The sequence below is a fragment of the Clavelina lepadiformis genome, chromosome 7 (genome assembly GCF_947623445.1).
Source record: "Clavelina lepadiformis chromosome 7, kaClaLepa1.1, whole genome shotgun sequence".
Classification (NCBI taxonomy): Eukaryota; Metazoa; Chordata; class Ascidiacea; order Aplousobranchia; family Clavelinidae; genus Clavelina; species Clavelina lepadiformis.
This window is the reverse complement of record NC_135246.1, coordinates 9,811,262-9,829,177: the sequence shown is the minus strand read 5'-3', so window position 1 is coordinate 9,829,177 and position 17,916 is coordinate 9,811,262. Positions and strand designations below refer to the sequence as shown.

The following is a 17,916-nucleotide window of genomic DNA, read 5'->3' as shown; positions in this document are numbered from 1 at the left end:
TAATAATACTGTATAATGTAGTTTTCACATGTTTGTATTTAATTTATAAAGAAGATCATAAAATACTTGTTGTACCATATTTCTATACGCTACACTTTAGTTTTAATTCTTCGCACGACTTAAACTTCGAGTTGATTGCTCGCAGCGGCATTGCTCAAACACCGGTTATCGAAATGTTTTTGTGCAAGTCCTAAGAGGCACACATAATTTTTATTTTTTTTCTTATTTAGTTTTGTTATCGTAAGTTATATCCTGAATAAAGCTGTTCATCACGAGCATTCCATATGCAATGCCTACATGAAGCGCCGATTGATGCTATCAAACAGGGTGCTCATTGTTAAGAGCTGAGCGCTTCGCTACCGTACCAGCAACCATGTTGTAGCGCTTAAAAATGTATCATGGTCGATAGTAACAGGCGCTACACAAGAAATGGGTTTGATTATGATCTTAAGATCGAAAACTCTTGCAGACAAGACAGATCCAGGAAACTCACTGCCTGTCGAAACTAGAGCCTAGTTCTAGTTTTAGTTTTAGTTTTTCTATTTGTAACTTTAGGTAACATGTGAACATGTAACTTAGACCTAAGGTTTACTCTCCAGAATCACTTGTAGCAGATCGTGTAAGCGGCACTGTATTTTGGTGGTACGTCTTTCAGTACAAACTGCACGAGTGCATGGTTTTCTACAAACTAAAACAAAACGTATGAAAACGCAGAAAAGGCACACCAAAGCGTATACCAAACACAGCCGGTAACATATGTAGCAAACGCACAAATAAATATCCAATGTTTTTCGGACCAGGTACGATTAAATTCTAACAATGGCCGATGTTCTTCGGAGTAACTATATACAGTACACAAATGTGAAAATGAATAGGTTTAGAAAGAATATTGACCGTTAAGAAGTTAACAAACACCCAAAAAAGGTAATAATAATATCATTGCAAGATATATGCACAAAAAACTCACCGAAATGTAATTTTACAACAGCATATAACTTAAATCCAATAAAAGTGTAACGTAGTCCTTAATCCAATATTATCACATGATAGCTTAAAACTTTCTGCAGTGCATCTATAAGATAAGATATACATATAAATGATTAAATGCACTAAATACCAGGTCGTTGTTGGTTAACAGATTAGCTTCACAAAATCTAAAAAAATACCTGCTTGGCATCAACTCCAGCTTAAATGAAGGCTCAATATAGAATTTTCAAAAGGCTACACGGTACAATACGATTTGCAGCACGACATTAACCACGAGCGCAACCAAGCGATAAAAGACACACGATAACACACAAGCCAAATTTGACAAAAAATATTGATAATTTACGATGTAACACATGAGCTGGTGGAAATAAACATGTTTGATAACTGGCGCTTGAGACAAGCATGGTAATAGTTGCGTCATCTTTAATTTATTAACACCAGCACATGCATAAAATTGATGACTATATTTAAAAATTAGTAGTAAACTTCAATTCCGTTGTTCTCAAAACTGAACACGGCAATTCGTTTTATAGTAACACAAGACTTGATATATGAGCTAAGTTTGCATCTAGATAAATTAGAAAACATATACAACATTTTTGTATAAGAAATCTTGGGTAAGTGATTGTAATGACTTGGCCTTTAGTTTCTTAATCACTGTTCACAAATTTTGTGACTGAAGTTTCTTGAAAATTTTTTTGTTTAATTTATCAAAACATGAACTTTTTTAAACCAAAGTTTTCGGAGCAAAGGTCAAATTAGTTCTTTTCACTTGAGAAAATAACAGATTTGGAGTTTACTGCATATTTTTGAATAGCGTTATAAAATTTTACACATGTCGTATTTAAAACCACCTTAACAAACAGTCGATTGTGCAAAAAGGGTAAATTTTGAGTTGGCCAAATACTGAAGTTTCTTAGTTTTCCGGAAAGAAGGCTCTGCAGTTCCTTATCAAAAATAAGTGCATAAAATTGTGCCCAAACTTACAAACATAACGGTTGACGAACTAAAAGCTTCAACTCCAAGTTTCTTACAAAATTTGAGTGCATTCAGGAATAACGAAACCACTGGCGTATTCAGTATAACCAATATAATGGCGTATTACTTACTGAGACTTGGCAATAAAATATAGAGATATCGATTATAATTAAAATTGTGCGGATAAACATTTCATAATATAAGTTTATGTGTTTGGAAGGTATCTTGCAAGCAACCAAGCCACAAACGACCAGATCCTGACCCAAAAACAAAGAATACTTGGCTCAGATTTGTTGTCAGTGTTGCATGCGTCAGCTGTACAACAGGAAGAGCAGACTTCTTGCATAAGTCCAAGCCAACGCCATCGACAGCCGCGAAGACAAGTGATGGCACAAGAACGATCCAGCTTAATAGTGATGCCTTGCGTCATGGTTCTTTCCACCTAAAATATGGTAATTAACTTATCTAAGTACGTTAACAAGATAGTGCAACAGACCTAGGCTTAATACACTAAACTGAACTTGCGTGAAAGAAAAATAAAATTAAACATTATTGAACTGAACAGTGTTACAAAATAAAAAGAGCCCAAAAGCATCTATTAAACATGTATTCCCGAGCATGCAAACTTAAAACTAAAGTTTTGTGTTTATCTAAATGGTTCCAAGCCATCAAGCATGACTTTTTTGGTCATCCTATGAAATCATGTGGCCATAAACTTGAACTTACTACCTTGCAGAAACGCGTTTGAGAACTGCAAGTCGCCAGAAGACTGTCATCGGCAATAATCTGGCAGTCATCAACATAGTAGTGGTCTTTGCTGTAGTATAAACAATCGTAGCAGGTAAGATTTCCCCGAGCGAAACCTTCACATACATGGTAAAGCTGAATTTACATTCACATGAGTATTCATATGCACGTTGGCAAATACCTCAATCGCATATTTATCTGCACAACATTTTGGGCAAAACTTTTATAAATATAGGCTACGACTGATGACGCATATGGCAGCAATACCACTGCGTCAACTCCGAGCGTTTAATACGTCAATTTTGCCATTTCAGCAGTTTATCAACAAAAGAAAAGCGTGGGAAACGACTACTACTTGCTAATAAGTTCTCATTTAAATAAACACTGCGGTTACTCATTCATTTGGTATACCTGGAATGCTCAAACGAAAAATTACCATTAAGACAAAAATCCTAAGTAGTGCTGTTTGCATGGCGACCCTAGCTGATATGATTGTACACGTATATGGTGAAAATCTCTGTTGTACGATTGAATTTTTTTGATCCAGTTGGCCTTAAAAAACAATATTTGAAAAAGATCTTTATTTATTTCCTTATTTAGAGGTAGGTGGAAACGACAATACGATTTAAGGCTTTGTTTCCGCCATCTGTCACTTGATGTATTGTTACCAGTCAATTCGATTTATCGATCTACATTATGTAGCCTAAATATGGCCCAAGCGACAGATCAGCATTTCTTTAAACTAGTCACAGCAAAAAAACAAATACTCTCATTAAATTTTAATTGATTCATATAACTGTAATTTGAAAACATGAATGTCTGTTTCCTAAGCCTAAGATTAGGAGTTCAAATGAAGTCGTATGGGTTTTGCAGAATCCGGTGATGTTTGTATAAATAAAATGCAATTTACAGAAAGATCAAATTGCATGGCGTAACTATAAACGATTCGTTTTATAAATTTTATCTCATCTAAACGTAGGCCTATAGATATTTTTGTAATTTTACTCCGAGCATTTCCCTGTAGTGGAGGTGTTGGCAAAAATCGAGACAGCAAACGGGATGTGAAAAACCACTCAGGCTGCCTTCCGCTTTTAAACGATATTGTGCTGCTTGTCTGGGAAGAAGTCAACAAACAATAAAGTTATAAGTCAAATAACGACACTTGTGCATAGCTTGAACATGGCAGATATTTTTGGCTCCCAGAAGATGTTTCTTTTAAACAAGAGTCGGGCAAATAGGTAATGTTTTCAGCAATTAAAATCTAAAAAAGGATTTTAAAATACCTCCGCTGCGAAGGCGACATTCGTTAAATGTCACGTTCGGAATTAATGAACGGTTGGCTTCTGAACACTTCCCATACGCATGCAACTTTGGTCAAGAAGCAATAAAAAGACAAAGCATTGGGCACCACCAACGAGCCGACGACTTCCCACTTTACAACCAAGCTAAATCAGAAATACGCGGCGGGGTTGTTTTGATTAAGTTCTTTCCGAAATTATATCCCTAGATCATTGCAGGAAAAGTAAAAGCCTACTTCAGAATGCTGAAGCAAAATAAAAAATAGCAGAAAAAATATCAAAGTCTTAGATTCCGACCCTCATACCGGCAAGATTAGCAAACACCAAGAGTGATAATCCTTTTAAGCCTCTGTGTGCTTTAAATCAGAGTCGTTTATAGACAAAGAACTCTTTTAACACGAGAAATGTTTTCAAACTAAAGAAAAATAATAATATTATTTAGATCAGAAACCGCTCTATGACATAAATGTAGGGTAGTCTACAATCTATTTTCGGTTACGGCAATTGAAACGGATAGGTTGTAAAGATGCAGGAAGACAGGTGAGGCATCGAGACACGCAGTTCAATTGTTACTGGTACGACGAAGTATACAAAATATTAGTTTAAATAAAACATACCTGAAGTTGCGAATTTTTGCAGAGTCATTGTGCAGTAGCTTGTTATGTGCTTTTTGCAAATTTTTAACAGTTTTCGCAGTCGTTCACTAACGAAAGCAAAGCGCGATTGGCAAGTTGCTATGCTTTGGTCGCATTGTAGTTTGCAGAAAACATCTGGTATATGATGCATGAATTAGCTAATGTACACAACCTGTCCTATTAGATCATTTCAAACTTTGTGTTTTCATGTTCAACACGTCCTTTATCGTTTGCTGAAGAGCTGCTGGTTATACTAAGTTGAAATTAAAGAAAGTTGCATTTCGCTTTTGTCTAATGGACGTTTATGCGACCTTGTAATTTATAGCTTAATGATTAATTATTTTTAATGAACTATTCCAATTAAAAACACTGTCTTGTGCAATTGCAAGTTTACTCATACGCTTTAAAATAATCCTATGTTTTTATGTGATAAAAAATCGTTTCAGTGAGAATTCGGGCACTGTTTCTTACAATCGGACATAAACGTTTTGATATTCCAATCTAGTTTACTATAGAATTAAAACTTTATGTTTTTAAGCTAGTTTGCGAGTTTTGTGGACCAAAAATAGATTTTGCTGGTAAATTTATTTGCACCTCAAATCTTAACATGAGCAACACAACACTACATTCGGAGCTCTTGAGTGAATTGCAGAAAACAAATTGCACGACTTGGGATTACTTGCTCAGTCTGGAGGACGTTCAGGTCGAACCCAAGAACTATCGACAGCAAATAGTGAGCGCAGCTTTCGGCTTCATTTGCATTGTGGGATTACTGGCAAACGCCTTTTTGCTGATATCGCTCTTGCTTGGTGAAAAGCGAGGTGTCACTTTTCGCGCACCGTCGACAATCCTCATCATCAATCTGGGCAAGTAATTTTAAAGATCTTCGTATTACATTACTCCTAATTTTGAGAATGTTCCAGCGGTAACTTGCTTTTACAAAATATAGATACGCTTCATTCACAACGTAGTTTCTTATACAGGCAGTCCGGACGGTTTTCGTATTTTATTTTCTGAAACGTTTCTTGTTGTAAAACTGCTCTCTTACAACAATTGTCTAATGCATTCTTTCATCAGCCGTCGCAGATACTTTGCTGCTCTTAACTTTACCATTTGCGATTGTTCATCGTCTCCATGAAAGTTGGCCTTTTGGAACCTTTGTTTGCAAACTGGAAGAATCTATCAAATTTCTCAGTTACTACGCGTCGGTGTTTTTTATTACGGCTATGGCTGTTGACAGGTAAATGCTATTTTGTCAGTATACACGACAAACGGAGGTTGAAGAGCCCCCTTTAAGGACGATTATGAGCAGACTTTTCACCTGATGCTTTGAGGCAAAGTTCAACCACAAAAATAAAACATTATACTCAATTATAAAAGTCCGAATCTATGATCGAAGACTTTAGAGTTCCAATTCAATACAGAAAAAATTACTTAATTTGCGCTTCGCAAATCGTGCTCAAAAAGAAATAGACCCATCTGTAGTTCCGCCTTAAGCAGTTACTATGTAACAGCAATTTAACATACTAAAAGAAATAAAAGACGCCATGGCATATGGTTCATATAAAAGTGCATCTAATTATGTTGTTTACTTTCTGTGCCAGATTTTCCATAGTATGCCACCCTGTAACTTACAATCGGAAACGAGCACGAAAGAATCTTTGGATTGCTTCAGCCAGCCTTTGGTTTATATCACTTGTCCTGGTTGTCCCAATCATGGTGTTTGCTCAAATTGACTTTCATGGGTACTGCAACATCGAATTTCCGGTCGACAAGGTTGGTGATTTGTCAGGATTGTTTCCTGCATTTACTATATTTAACTTAAAACAAACAAGATATATTTAGCAATTCTATTTTTAATGTATTTTCTGTTTTGAGTGGCCTATATTTAGGCGGAAACGTAATTACAAAAGGTGACATCCTGCTGCTTGATTTAGAATTCGTCAAGTTTGGCAAGCTTAACTTTCGAAGATTATGAGTCCATGCCGTGTTTGGAGAACCTGTTTGAATATTTCGAATTGGATGAATATTACGATTTAGATAGTTTGGAAGAAACCGCTCTACAAGAATCCCTTTACCAGGTTTGTTCAATACACCAAACCTTCAATTGTAACTTACAGTTGTTTCAAAGAAAGTGTGCACAGGTTTAGGCTTAAAACACGGCAAGCTCCCAGGACTAATTTGTTATATTTTATTTCATATGTTATAAAAATATTACAGGAGAGTTTGTACTCTTATGACGCATACTTTTCAAAGTGTTTCCAGCCACCTGTCCAAAGCTTGCACATCTGGCTGGTTTGCAACTTTATCATTGGGTAGGCTTACAAAGTAGACTACATAGAGTTACTTTCTATAATATCAACTGGTAGCTTCTCTTTACTTATACAATATATTATAACATCTGTAGCGTTTTTATTTTAAAGCAAATGTTTTTTATAGGTTTGTCATACCGTTTGTGATAATTAGCGTAAGCTACTTTAAAATTGTCATGCTAAAAGCATCTGTTGTTTCCACAAATTATGAAGTTGGGCAACCAAGCCTAGACAAAACTGTGGGCGATGATTTAGCACCCAGTGAAGTAAGTTCGCACTTGTTACTCGTACTGATATAGGTGTCGTCAAATTGTTTTCGTAGGTTCTGTGAAAAACTGAAAGTGAACTTTTTGTTTATTTATTATTCTTTTGTCTCCAGTGGAATCGCTTTTGCTAAACTAAAATTTTCGTTTTAGTTAATTGCAATTGAATTTAAAAGAGCGATGTTTACAGGATGAACGAAACGCAAGAAGAGAGAGCAATAAAATAGTGCGGAAACAAATGAAAGCTATCAGTAGTCGAGCAAGAGTTATCATGGGTGTTTTAGTAAGTATAAGTTGGCTAGACGTTACACTTTGGCATGTCGTTGTATTGATGTTGGAGAAAAACTTAAAAAACTCACTCAGACGATGTTTTGTTTGCTAAACTTCTCCAGATTCCGCTTCTGGTCTTTGCCTTTGCAATTTGTTGGTTACCGTATCACACGTGGCACCTGGCTCAAATAAAAGGAGTTAATGTGGACGACATGGAAACCTGTTCCCTTGTTCAGGACATCACTTTTTGCTTAGCCTTTTTTAACAGCGCTATCAACCCGATCCTTAATTCTTTCTTTCTCTTCAACTTTAAGGTAACTTTCAAAGTTGTCGAACGTACACTGGCGTTTTGGTTTGACCTTTGTCTTTTGATATTCCATGTCGATGCAATTTGAAATATTTTTGTTTAATTTTATGGCAACGCTTGTGCTTTTACAGGAACGACTGCAACATTCTGCTTCCTGGTTTAAGAGATTATCTGCCCGTGGAAATCTGTCCGTCAACTCAACAGATGAGGTTAAAATCATAATTTAAAAGATAAGCTTATACGTTTATATATGATTTTAAAGATATAGGCTCAAGCGTAAGACACGAGGTTAATATCATCTAATTTATAAATTAAAGACAAGACTAAAATGTTATGTAATCAAATGGCGTTTTCGCACAGGGGCTGAATGCTCAAGGAGGTAACGAACAGAAGAATGGCGATGCAGTGTTTGCCACCACCACACTGGACAACACTGATCTTTTAGACCAGTCAGAAGTTCTTGACCCGTAAGAAAATGTTCTGAAGCTCTGTAACTTCTTGTCCGCAGCTTTCTCAGCTTGTAAATTGGGAAGAAGATTAAGATACGTTTTCGAGGAAAACCAAAGCTTTTCTGCATTATATGTAATGTATAGTATTTTTACAAGTTGATTCATCTTCGCATACATTCACCTAACGTCAAGTGCTATAGTATGCATATATCCTTTATTTGAAAACAATGTACGAATAAAAAAAACATAATGACCTTATAACGACAACGTATGACCTTTTTCGATGTAAAAGAGTGATTCATCTCCAGGTAATCGATCGTGGGAATTAGGCTTCGGATTAATTATTTCGCCGAATTACTTCTCAATAAAGGGAAGTAGCAAACCCGTGAATTCTATATAAAGACACGCAAGAGGTCGTGATAAGGCAATCAGTAAACACGAAGTATTCCAAATGCGCTATACTCCCGGACTTGCTTTAAATGCATTCAGGTTGAGCCATAGTGAAAAACGGTCTTTTAAGACAATTAACATACCGGTAACTTAAGCAAAACCAAAGCATACTTTTTAAAGTCACTAAGACACCATAAACGTCATAAACCATACACAATAGAAAACAACATTTCATGAAACCAATTTAGCAGAAAGGATGAATAGTCAACATGTAAAAGAATAAAAGAGAATATGAACAAAGGTATCGGAACATTCTGTGAAAAATATTGCATGTTCATGGCACTATTAGGAAATTTTGTAAAAAGGCATTTAACAAACAACGTTATTGGATAACTTGAAAACAAGTTGAGACACAAAGTAGTTTACAGGTCAATAATAAATCGTATATGCAGCCTACATCATAAAAAATAAATCCTTTATGTTTTTTACGTATCAGCAACACCATTGACCTTGCGATAAGTTTGCTATTTTGGACACGGTATATATTTTGTGAATGATGACAAGCTTATTGCACATGTACACATTAAGAATTCAACATACTGTATATGAGACAATATCAAAAACATAACTTCTTGGCGGTTTTACAAAATTTCCGGAATGGCTTCTAATGTGGAGGTTAAGCCTTTGTTGGTAAAATTTAATTTTTGTGTTTCCCTGTCCTTGGATTCGCCCATTCTGTCATGGCTTGGAAATGGTTTCATTTCAACATTGACATCGCCTCTATTACTTTTCGCTTCAGGAATCATCTCTATTCCTACTTCGTTGTCTTTCTCGGGTGACACAATATTTTGCTGGATGCTGGGGGCATGTGGTATAACAATACTTTCAGTACAGACATCATCCAGATCGCTGGAAGATGCATGATGGATTAGCTCTTCTTCATCATGCTTACTGATCTCAATGGATGAGGGTATAGTTTTAGAGCATGACTTCCAACTTTCTTCACCGGAAATGCTCTTGCTTTCGGAAACGTTAGCTTGTATTGAGCAGCTTCTGCTAAGCAGTTCGTTAGAATGTTTTAAGGTTCTAGCAGATTCTAAAGTGCCGTTAATATCTTCTTCCTTATTTGCATCGTTCCCATCTTCAGTGTCTGTTAACAATCCAGTAGGAAAACTGTTACTGCATCTTAGGAGCAACTGAGGTGAAATGTTTGATGCCTGATCGGGTGAAATTTTGCTACTATGGTCTAACGGGTCTTCCGGCTCTGTTGAATTTGTAATTGCTGTGAGTCTTTGATGATGTTCTTTGTGGTTTTCAGTAACGGTCGGTTCGGGAGCGGCAAGGTTAATATTTTCATCGGTCACACATTTGACAAGTAATGTAGATGGTCTCTCAACAAGCTGAAAAGAAAAATTTTGTTCAACCCCTTCGTTAACCCATTGAACAGATTGAGTTTTACTGTGATCTTTTACTACCGAAGCGTCTTGCGATCGATCGCCAAAACCTTCTTCGGTTTGAGAAAGAATTCTTTCCTCTTCCAGGTGTTTCAGACTAAAACCTTCATCAGAATATGGTGGTTTTTTGTGTTGAGAAACTTCTATACATATTTGACTACCGTCTGATGTTAAACTATTCCGCATCTCATCAGTTTTTAAATCGTCAAATGCAAATTCTTTGAAATCAGTTTTTGAAAAATTACCTTCGGACTCTATGGTGGGCAATAGATTGAGTTGACAATTTGGCATGAGTGGTTCCATGCTCTTAAACTTAGTTCCCTTTCTTTTGGCAGTCCACATTTTAAAAGCATTCCACCACCTGTTACTTGGCTTTCTCGGTGTGTTCAGAGAAACGCTCAACCAAGGTTCTTGGTTCATGTTGAGGTTGTTATTGCAATCTTTTAACAGGTGGTCAGAGGACTGCTGAATAGTTATCGTATTGCTTGCGGGCTTATTTTGAGTTCTTGCATTAAATTGTGCTGCTTCTTCACCGGTAGGTTTTGATAATCCATTGCCATTGCGTTTGCTGTTACTGGAAGTGCTGTCCCTGGATTGCTTCCCTGTACTAACATCTTTCGACTTGAAGAAGCGATTGTGGGCCTTGGTTCCTTGAAATGTAACCTCTGAAGAGGATTTTGCTCCGCTTACAGAACTTGTCTTCGGTTGAGTTTCAGCTGATAAGAGCAAATTTATTTTATGGTTGTCTGATCCAGACGAAGACTTCCTGTTCCAAAACGTACCACGAGGAGATTTGGGCACCGGAGAAGATGCTGGAACAATTTGAAGGCGTTTCCTTATGTCTTCTGTATATGGCCGAATAAAATCTTCTTTTACAGAAGAAGAAATATAAGGATTAAAAGGCAATGGAGGCTGATTATGGGTGGGAGAATTGCAAGTAGAGTTTTCTGCACGACTAGAGTCAACGTTACTGTTCAATCGATTGAAATAATCAGAAGCAAAACCAGGTGTGGACATTGTGTCGGTTGCAATTCCTTCAGTTCCTGTAATACCAAATATATATTTTAAAAGTTTATATTAAATATATTCAAAATTTTTCATCCGTGATAAGTATCCTATAAAAAAGCTCGAACTTGTTTGCTATTTATATCTAAATCCACTTACCGGAAGGACTCGGCAATGACGATGTCAACGACGTGTTATCTCCATAAGTATTCCTTCTAGTCCTGAAAGCAAACCGAAGTGGCTTTGGAGATGGAATGGAAGCAGAACAAGACAAAAATGACCCAAAAGGTGAGTCAAAGAATGCCCCCGATCCAACGTCCGTTTCGCTAAACATTGAACCGGTATCTGGTGACCCCACTGCGGAACCGTTTTGTAGACGCTTCTTTTGCCATTTCAACCAGACACCACCATCACCCGCTGTTCTTCTTGCACGTTTACGAGGTGGTAAAGCTCCTCGCGTCCTCCTAGACGTCACATAAGTGTGAAAATTTCCAGAAATGCAGAGTTTCAAATCAAATGAGGGCATTTAATTAAATTTTGTCTAGCAGTGCCAAAACATTAATTTATATCTTACCTTCGTCTGTTGGATAAAAGAACGCCTCTTTTCTCTGCGTTTCGTCTTTCTTCGTTTTTGTCATAGCTAGTTTCCTTACCACTTAGTTTGTGAGACTTAGAATTTTGTAAGAAACTATTAGACGACAATGCAAAAGTGCCGGACGGAATAGAACTGAAGAAAATATCTTGTTTAACATCAGCTTTTTTTTGCTTTTTCTCGATTTTAAGTTTTGTTTCTTGCATTTCCGAATAACTTTTATTAGTAGATAGCAAGTCATCGTCAGTAACGTCTTTATTCGGTTGATTACTGATTAGTGTGTCGTCATCACTGTCTGACGTAACGCTTATATCCCCATCGTGCTGAGACTGGTCAGATAAATCCTATCATAAATTAACATCGTAAGTCACCAAGCCATTGCAAGCTTATATCTTTACCAAAACAACTCACAGCTAAAGACATGTCATCTTCATCCCCGCTAACTTCTGTGGTGACGTGGTCGTGGTCGTGGTCGTTAGATGACACAATGAGCTTGTTTGTTTCGTTGTTGTATTGGTAACCAGGGAGGTTAAGAGAAGGAGCCATAAATGTTTTCAAAGATTTAGGAGCTTTCTTTTGATTACTCGTCTGAACTAGATTAGGAGTTTGTTTTCCATTGCTCTGTTTGTCGTAAAATTGAGTCATGAAATAACATAACTATATACTAGTACATATAAATAATTAATTTAGTTGCTTTTATCTATTTATGAAAACAGAAGCTAAAACAGTAGTATAATTTACCAAAATATCAGCTGATTTATCAGAAACAGGGTGCGTTTTAGGTTCATTGGAAAAAAGATTTTCAATGATCTTCATTTCATCTTTGTCCACTCTGCAATAACATTTTAGGTGTTAACTCTTCTTAGTACATCATTTACCACTGCCAGAATAATAGTTCACCATAAAATCGATAGCACCCTATCTTGATGTAATGAACAACTTGCTTTGCTCACCTCATGTCAAACGTGGAGCCCATAAACGGGCTGACTTTATGGTTAACGGAGGCCGCTGTGTAAGGGATGTCGGGATTTGTCACATTCCAGTGCTTGTCTTTTTCAAGCTTTGGATGTTTTGCGTACATCTTGTCGGCAACTATCATGGCAATTTCGTGGTTTCTGTCGATGCACCAATTCACTTCAAAATCGTCATCATCTTCTCCAAAAGGGTTAATGAGTTGTTCTGCCACCTTTAAAACATTTTAACAACTGCATTTAACAGAGTTCATCCGCTTTTTACACAGTGCAAACGTGTTTATCTGTTTTGATTATACCTTCAGCCATCCCATATAGAAAAAAAACTGGCAGATTGTAAATATAGGAACATACAAATCGACCTTGTGACCATCAATACCGCTCGAAGGATCTAGATACTGCCTACTAAGCAAAGTAGACACGAAATACATGTAAACGGCAACCGTAACCACCTGCGAGAAAAGTGAACAATACAGTATATTGCGCCACACAGAGTTGAATCACGGTCAGTCGCACCTGTGTGTACACCAAGGGTACGCTGATCCAGTCGTAGCCAACCAATGTCCCACAAGCACTGCGAAACACGATCAACTCCTAAACATATCAAGCAACATATATGACAAATGAATAATACTGTAGCTTTACAGCGTATCCTGCTTTGTTAGATTTGTAAATTCGAATTTATTAAGATTTGTTTAATAATTAATTAACCAGAAGCTGCGTGGTGGATATCTATAATACACAAACTGAAATAGGTGAACTGGTGGCAAACAAGATCATTGCAGTGATGTATAGCCAAGTAAATATAAACTGTGTTCGTAGTAAAATTTTACAGCCCCGCTCTCTTTTGTTATGGAAGCAAATTTTAACGCAGGTAATGGTGACAGTGAGTTCAATGAATAATTTATAGCAACATAAAAATGACGCAAGGTCTTTTTTTAACAATACAAAGGAGATTGCCTAATTGCGTTGATACCCCTTGCCTGTGGAATGCATTCTAACCTGCATAATTAATTTATACGTCATGTCATCGTAAATTCGTCCTTCCTGGCGTAGTTTGGACGCAAGATTACTGAACCAGAGAAGTGGGACCCAGTATTTGAGATTTTCGGTCTTGAAATTTTCGTATTCTTGATATTCATTTTCAGTCATGAGACCTGTGACACGAAAGAAGTGTTGATTGTCTTTAAAACGCTGACGTCTGACATACCAATAGGAAATGATAAAAGGATATAAGTTCAGACGGTTTTGGCCTGTTTTAAAAAATGAACATTTCAGCAACGTCTGCTTCCTTTGAGCGTCTATTGTTATAGAAGTGTTTACCTTACCATGTGTCAAATGTCGTCACGGCGCATAAAATTATACAGGCGAATCGTTCAACATCATTTATTTAACGACAAAAGCATTTTATAAAATTGTTTCAAATGAAGTTTGCAAAAACTTTCTAAGTTATACACTGCTTTATTTTATTTAGCCAACACCATATTAGTCCATATACCTGCGTCAATTACATGTCTCATGGTCGGAAACCGCTTGTAAACCGCGGTAGACATGCAGCGGTAGGTGAGGACTTGAGCCTGGTTCAAGTAGCGCAGCAAAGTCCGCCTGATCAATCTTCCTCTTTCATCCGCTCCGTGGACGCTAGATGTGATAATCAACATCAGACGATCAGGAAATGGCAGATTCTCAAACTGTGACCACCACCGACCAACTACTATTGAGACGTAAAATCCTGAAACGTAAAATGTTTGCGACACTGTACTTGTGAAAAAAAGCTTAATATTATTTGCCTGTTATGTAATTAGTAATTTTCATATATCAGCATAAATAAATTTAACTAGGATTTATGCAGTCGAATCAACGGCAGGACTTCCTACCAAAATAGCACAGATAAATAAATGTGCAACGTGGCTATATGTCTTCATAGAGTCGCAACGTTTTCATGAATAGTGACCTTTACTCAGTAGGCCTACATTATTAAACAACTGTGCTTTGTGTTTTAGCTTGAATGAAATCATTCCCAAGACAATGGGGAAAGTGTACACTGTGCAAAATATGTTTAATTTATGTCGGGTTCGAACAATACAGGGATAACCTAAATGCAGATAATTGGTGGGAAATAACAGCTAATCTAAGGGAGTGTAATAGAGATCAAATAAGCTGTAACCGAAAAATAAATATTTAATATCGTGGGTCTCATGTGAATAAGTCGTTCAATAAACCTAAATTGAGACCAAGAACTACCGTACAACACTACTTTTGACTGAGAATAAAAGCAATACCAGTAGACCGGCACAACTAAAATTACGATAAAACACCTAGCAACGCATACAACGTTGATAGCATAGCAAATTACAATACCTAAGACAAAACTGATTGGTATAAGGTCGGTGTAATGCTCAAACTGCAAGCAGAGCTTTTCAAAATACTCTTTTCCATTTCGGCTCATCCCAAATCTGTATGTCATGGATACGACACAATAAAGGGTGATGAATATGACGAATTCCCTAAAACATGAACAAAATATAATGATTAAAAAAAGAGTAGCCCTTTTATTTGCAAAGGAAGCTATGCTACCGAGCACTTCGATTTATCGACTAAAATCGTTCAGTCGACCTAGTATACTATGACAACGAAAGCAATATGTGCTTGTGTTTATCTTCAAACTAGGTTGTTTTGAATCCTACGACGATTTTGTTACTCAAGCTTGCCGCATTATAAGATTTAATAATTTTTCGATTGTGTATCTACGTATGCTTTTGTAAACTATCGTAGTTTCAATATTTAAAGAATGAAACATAATTGCTTTTACTTGGTTAAACTAGATTAACTGTTTGCAACAAATATGTAACTAACACAAGTCCGGCTTTTGCTTACTTGTAAAATAGTTTATAAACACTTCCTTTCCAGCGGATGAGCAAACTTGAAAATCCACCCAATCTTGCATCAGCAACCTTGTGAGTGTAGGTCACCGTCATTCTAATATATGCTGTAACTTTTCTTCAGTTCCAAGTCATCTGAGAGACCTTAGTACCGATAAGATAGATATATGCTGCTCCCAACAAACACGTCTGTTCGTCCTCGTGGTAGAGTATATGACCGTTGTTTACAATTTTTTTCCTCAGCAAGGAGTATGTAATGTTTTGCACCTTTTCTCCTCTCCTACCCTTTCAACCCATGGCTGTATCGAATATTCTGAATCCTGATTGCTCTGGTTCCATCTGGTCGAGTGTTCAAGTGTTGGCGAAGCGCGTGGATCTAACCATCGCGGTGACGTCGAACGTAACACTTCTACTATGATGACGTATGTTTATGTAAAAAGGGCAATTGGCGACATGGGTTTTTCAGTGGGGGATTCACGTTGAGTTGACGAAACCCGAAAGAAGCAGTTTGAACTGGTTACGCATTTTTACGCCAGTCCGTGTCAGACGCTCAGTGTTAAAATATATGGTGACGCATTTTTTCTGTTTTTTGGAAAACGCATTGCGCAATTACTAAACTTATACGTCAAAGACATACATTTTTACTGACGCAGTTCTTGTAATCACAAAACAATGTCGCAGTAATGTACATAGTAGTATAGAAGCTATAATTATAAGTGGTTTTGCAGTGTGGTTCCGGCAAAAGTAAACTATATAAGCCGTTTGGCGATAAAACAAGACAAACAAAGCATTGTGCGTGTTATAACAAGGTCAAACAGACGACAACGCGCAAACACTTATAAATATAGTAGGCCTATAGTCTATATCAATTTCGCAGTATTTTTGAAATTAACTTGTCTGGAACACCATGGAAGACATATAATTACATTGTAATATGGGTTACTTAATAACACTCTTACATTTCAGTTCTTGTTTGTATATTTAGCTTATGCATTTACCGCATTTATGTGATTATTAACGTTTATTATAGAAATATTACTGTTAATAACTTTTCCCTTCTAACTTCTTTTAAACAGCCTAAATAAATAAGTTCTCTTTTAAATTATGTAATATTCTTTCCCTACTACAACCATAGTTTTCCTGAATCATGAAATATATTTTGTATTTTTGAAATAAAGCTAATTGTGTAATGTTGTTATTATTGATATTTCAGTGATAATTAACTATACCATGATTATATGTTCACTTACTGTAGGCTATATAGAGATAAGAATCCATGAGGTAAGCGAAGTAACCAAAAATAAAACAAATTTCCTGTTTTGAATTTATAGATCTGTGAAAGAAGTCATGTATATAACCTGCATTAATTTTACATTAATGGTAAAGCATAACTGATACAAATGAAAGGAGACTTAATACCAGTGTAACAACAGCGCCCGCTTACAGCCAACGTTTCTATATAATCTTGCCGTCGGGTCGCTAGATGTTTAAAATAGTTAACACATAGGCCAACCTAAATATTTTAGCTTACGTTTATTTTATTGAAATTTTTGTATTTCGTATTAGGCCTGTGTATATTTTCATTTATATTTTATACACTAAAACACTATATATACATACATTAAACATTTTTAAGTTATATTTGAAAGTTCATGTGCGAATGTATTTACTTTTCATTTGACGGTGCTGACTATACTTCATTACTGACTAACACTGCTAAATTCCATAGTTGAAAGCATGACAACTGCACCTTCTAGATTTTTCAATATTGTGTTTGGATAACCCAAATGTGAACTTTAGGAAAAGGTATGTTCTCTAAAAAAAAGAGATTCACTTTTGCCCTTTCACTTTTCTCTTTTCTATGCAAGTAAGGGGCCTAAAGGATTGCGTTTAGTTTACCCTTCATCGCAAAATGCACCTGACGCATCATTTTGCACCTTGATTTTATCCATGCTTTCGAGTACGGACTAAATTACTAGGTTAGGTAATCTAGGTTGTGATTTGATAGCCTATATAAGTTATGCTACTTTTCAACTCAAAATAAAATGTAGCCTATTATACCACAAATTTTAACAATTTTTAAGCTGAAGTAGGCTATTACATGTCCATACGGCAAGGTTATGATCCTGGGATTGTGGAAGGGAACTTCACAGTTTAAAAAACACTTCCACCCCTTCAATGAGGGTTAGGGGAAAAGGACGGTAATCATACGAATTTTAACGGACATTGACAGATTCCGTAAAACAAGTAAAAGACGGAATTTACGGCAAAATATGCAAACTAATTTTTTCTTGCTATCGACCTTCGGCAAACACGCTTATTGTACGAAGGCCATCGCTTATTATACCAACGAATTTGTTTACGGACTATTTC

General features: G+C 36.4%; 3 protein-coding genes across 6 annotated transcripts; 1 reads left to right on the top strand and 2 right to left on the bottom strand.

Annotated features, from left to right (window-relative positions):
- Window positions 1-615: 615 nt before the first annotated feature.
- LOC143464849 (uncharacterized) lies at window positions 616-4,865 on the bottom strand. 3 transcript variants are annotated; one of them, XR_013118545.1, is made up of 4 exons: window positions 4,631-4,865; window positions 2,698-2,831; window positions 968-2,410; window positions 616-688 (listed from the first exon to the last, which is right to left on the bottom strand). XR_013118545.1 is itself a non-coding variant. In XM_076962870.1 (3 exons), exons 1-3 carry the CDS (start codon window positions 4,797-4,799, stop codon window positions 2,174-2,176), a joined length of 540 nt encoding a protein of 179 aa, XP_076818985.1. In that variant the 5' UTR covers window positions 4,800-4,865; the 3' UTR covers window positions 616-2,173. The 3 variants fall into 3 exon arrangements, 2 of the variants coding, with proteins under 2 accessions (XP_076818985.1, XP_076818986.1); XM_076962870.1 differs by having other exon boundaries at window positions 616-2,410; XM_076962871.1 differs by lacking the exon at window positions 4,631-4,865 and adding an exon at window positions 3,127-4,089 and having other exon boundaries at window positions 616-2,410.
- On the top strand, window positions 4,850-8,294 carry LOC143464848 (somatostatin receptor type 2-like). The gene is made up of 10 exons (XM_076962869.1): window positions 4,850-5,514; window positions 5,726-5,888; window positions 6,253-6,424; window positions 6,586-6,729; window positions 6,869-6,963; window positions 7,088-7,226; window positions 7,414-7,506; window positions 7,616-7,807; window positions 7,932-8,009; window positions 8,161-8,294. The coding sequence occupies exons 1-10, from the start codon at window positions 5,256-5,258 to the stop codon at window positions 8,269-8,271; spliced, it is 1,446 nt and encodes a 481-aa protein (XP_076818984.1). The 5' UTR covers window positions 4,850-5,255; the 3' UTR covers window positions 8,272-8,294.
- A 150-nt stretch (window positions 8,295-8,444) lies between these two features.
- Window positions 8,445-15,931, bottom strand: LOC143464847 (uncharacterized). 2 transcript variants are annotated; one of them, XM_076962868.1, is made up of 13 exons: window positions 15,539-15,931; window positions 15,023-15,168; window positions 14,160-14,393; window positions 13,664-13,818; window positions 13,178-13,255; window positions 12,961-13,113; window positions 12,644-12,876; window positions 12,432-12,522; window positions 12,102-12,311; window positions 11,673-12,034; window positions 11,258-11,562; window positions 10,115-11,136; window positions 8,445-10,039 (listed from the first exon to the last, which is right to left on the bottom strand). In XM_076962868.1, exons 1-13 carry the CDS (start codon window positions 15,637-15,639, stop codon window positions 9,281-9,283), a joined length of 3,849 nt encoding a protein of 1,282 aa, XP_076818983.1. In that variant the 5' UTR covers window positions 15,640-15,931; the 3' UTR covers window positions 8,445-9,280. The 2 variants fall into 2 exon arrangements, with proteins under 2 accessions (XP_076818983.1, XP_076818981.1); XM_076962866.1 differs by having other exon boundaries at window positions 8,445-11,136; window positions 15,539-15,930.
- Between the last annotated feature and the right edge of the window lie 1,985 nt (window positions 15,932-17,916).

Excerpts from the sequence above, each read along its gene's own strand:
- LOC143464849 (XM_076962870.1), bottom strand. The coding sequence starts at position 4,799 with ATGCATCATATACCAGATGTTTTCTGCAAACTACAATGCGACCAAAGC. Across the intron at positions 2,832-4,630 it reads GCAAAAATTCGCAACTTCAG|GTTTCGCTCGGGGAAATCTT; the intron begins GTATGTTTTATT and ends ATGTATGTGAAG. Across the intron at positions 2,411-2,697 it reads CTCAAACGCGTTTCTGCAAG|GTGGAAAGAACCATGACGCA; the intron begins GTAGTAAGTTCA and ends ACCATATTTTAG.
- LOC143464848 (XM_076962869.1), top strand. The coding sequence starts at position 5,256 with ATGAGCAACACAACACTACATTCGGAGCTCTTGAGTGAATTGCAGAAA. Across the intron at positions 7,227-7,413 it reads ATGATTTAGCACCCAGTGAA|GATGAACGAAACGCAAGAAG; the intron begins GTAAGTTCGCAC and ends CGATGTTTACAG. Across the intron at positions 7,808-7,931 it reads TCTTTCTCTTCAACTTTAAG|GAACGACTGCAACATTCTGC; the intron begins GTAACTTTCAAA and ends GTGCTTTTACAG.
- LOC143464847 (XM_076962866.1), bottom strand. The coding sequence starts at position 15,639 with ATGACGGTGACCTACACTCACAAGGTTGCTGATGCAAGATTGGGTGGA. Across the intron at positions 14,394-15,022 it reads ACCAATCAGTTTTGTCTTAG|GATTTTACGTCTCAATAGTA; the intron begins GTATTGTAATTT and ends TTTACGTTTCAG. Across the intron at positions 12,523-12,643 it reads GGCTCCACGTTTGACATGAG|AGTGGACAAAGATGAAATGA; the intron begins GTGAGCAAAGCA and ends ATGTTATTGCAG.